At 14.2% G+C, this 3141-nt stretch overlaps 1 protein-coding gene across 1 annotated transcript; it reads left to right on the forward strand.

Annotated features, from left to right (window-relative positions):
- Positions 1–615, forward strand: PGSY75_0045100 (putative EMP1-like protein; the record flags this gene model as incomplete). The annotated part of the gene is made up of 1 exon (XM_018783565.1): positions 1–615. A coding segment is annotated over one exon (615 nt), but the record flags the coding sequence as incomplete, so codon positions are not given.
- Positions 616–3141: the final 2526 nt, after the last annotated feature.

Genomic DNA, 3141 nt, shown 5'->3' on the forward strand with positions numbered 1-3141 from the left:
CAACCTAATATTTTACCAAATAATATGGAAGAAAAACCTTTTATTACATCTATTCAGGATAGATTTCTTGATAATAGTCATGAAGAGGTTATTTATAATATTGATTGGAATATACCAAAACAAAACGAAATAACTAATAATTCTATCGATGATCTAAAGTGTGTTTCATCAAACGACAAATATTCTGGTATGGATTTAATCAATGATTCTTTAAATAGTGATCAACATATTGATATTTATGATGAATTATTGAAACGAAAAGAAAATGAATTGTTTGGAGCAAAACATCCAAAAAATACATCAACAAAGAGTGTTTCCAAACAGATATATTATGATCCAATAAATAACCAAATAGATTTATATCATAAATGGCTAGATAGACATAGAGATATGTGCAACCAATGGAATAATAAAGAGGATATTTTGAACAAATTGAATGAAGAATGGGAAAAAGAGAACAATATAAATTACCATATCATATATAATACCTCTAATTATATTATCAATAATATTAATAATAAATCCAATTTGTCAAATGCAAACGTTTCTATGGAAATAAATATGAACCAGTTTAATGTTACTAACACTGATGTTCTTAATGCGAATATATCATGATATGGTAATTATTAGTTTAGATTAAATTCATAATAATATGCAAGAAAAATGTGAAAATCAGATATATAATAATTTTATTGATCTACAGCATATGGTACTATCAACTGTAAAAAAAACATTCAGATGATATATACTTTATGAAATATATGCAATATATAAATTATTAATGTATATTTTTATGTAACATTATTTATATTTTTTTTTTAATAAATATTTATAGCTATTGTTTTATATATCATTTAGGATGAATTATTAAAAGAAAATAAATATATATATATATTTACTAATGATAAATTATATATGTTTTATATAAGAATTTTTTATATCCATATGTTTTTAATAAATATTTGCGTAGCTTATATATTTATTAGTTTATATAGATTAAAATTTCTTGTTTTTTTGATTTTTGTGGGTAATTATAAACATATTAAGATAAAACAGTGTATATCTTGAAAGTAATAAATATAAATAAATAAATATATATATTCATTTATATATGTTAACATAAAAAAGATGTTATTTTTTTGTACCTTGCGAATGATTAACTTATAAATAAGTTTATACATGTTATTAAAAGATTAACTTGTTAAGGTAAAACCATAACATTGTCGATAAGTTTAAAATTGATATATTAAAAAAATTAAAATAAATAAATAAATAAATAAATAAAAGATATATTATAATTTTCCTGTTTAATTAAAAATAAAATTAATATCAAAATGATGTGTTGAAAAGAAAAATTTTGTAAAATTAAAATATGGAAATGTAAATAATAATTTAACATAAAGGATTTTTTTTCATACATATAAAATAAATATATATATATATTTTAATAATATTATATTTAATTATTTTTATATTTTTAATGAGGTCTCTTTTAATAATAAAAATGTATTATATTATGTCAAATTATTTTTAAGTACATAATATTTAAATATTTTTTTTGAAGTTATAGAAACATTTAAACTTTTGAACCTAATAAAAAATACAACATATAATATATTTATATTAATATTGAATCTATAAATAATTATTTATTTTTATTTTGAGAAAATGAAAATTTCCCATATAAATTATAGATAAAATCTACTATTATTAATTTAAATATGAATGTAAATTTTGATTACAATTAATATAGTTATTTTTAATATTATTATTAATATAATTTTTTTTTTTTTGGTGTGAACATTTCATTTATTGGGAATAATATTAAAATATATTATATAATATTTCAAATTAATTATAAACTTATTTAATATATTATAAAAAATAATATAATCTCTATATATAATGTGATGTCGAATACTTCTAAATTTCACTACTAAAAATATAAATAAGAACGAATGGTATATATAGTATATATATATATATATATATATTTTTTTTTTTTTTTTGATTTTTAAGGTTTTCAAATATATACATATATATTCTTAATATATTAAAGAAAAAAAAAAAAAAGGTACAACTAATTTATATTGAAAATATTTATTAAAAATGTTTCATAATTATATTAAAAAAAAAAATAATAATAATATAATTAATTTTTGATGGTTAAAAAATACACGTAATTTTATATATAAAATTTTCTGCTTTACTATAATATTATTCTTGAAATGATAAATTTATTTATATATTATTTCATTAAATTTTTTTTTTTTTTTTTTATAAATGGAGAAAAAATTAATAAGAAATTATTAAAAGCAAATATAAAATTAAATATATATTATATTATATATATTATTTTTTTTTTATGTTAATATATTAACACATAGGTTAAAAATAAACTTATAAATTAACTAACAAAAATTTTTTTATAAATGTGGTTCGTTATATATATTTTTTATTTATATATCACAATAATTTATTCATATTATATATATATTCTATAATATATGTTATAAAGCTAAGTATAATAATTATATATAATATAATAAATATATATAACCATTTTTTTTTCTTATATTTTTTTTCTATAAAACAATGTTAAATTCGTGCATATACAAATCGAAAAAAATAATAATATATACATTAAATTTTAATATAAATAATATATTTAATTAATATACTAATAATAATATAAATTCTAAATAACTAAATATTTTATAATTAATTACCTTATGTATGTTTATATAATATATATATAATATACATATTATATATATATTATTTATATTTTTTCTATAGGCACATAGCTATAAAAAAAAAAAAATGCAACCTGTTTTGTAATATAGAAAAAAATATAATAAAATTATTTTATCATATATTTATATATATTTAATTACATATTTTTTATACTTTGCAAAAGAATTTTTTCTTTTTTTTTTTTTTTTTTTTTTTTTTTTTTTTTTTATTTATAAAAACATTGATATATTTTCATTATTATTATATTAATAATAATAAAAAAAGTACATTTTTTTTTTTATATTTTCAACAATTAAAATATTGTACATAATATTATTATATTTTTTTTTTTTTTTTTTTAATAATTGTTTAGTATATATTATTTATATTTAAAAATAAAAAAAT

Source organism: Plasmodium gaboni, assembly GCF_001602025.1.
Source record: "Plasmodium gaboni strain SY75 chromosome Unknown, whole genome shotgun sequence".
In the NCBI taxonomy this organism is placed as follows: Eukaryota; Apicomplexa; class Aconoidasida; order Haemosporida; family Plasmodiidae; genus Plasmodium; species Plasmodium gaboni.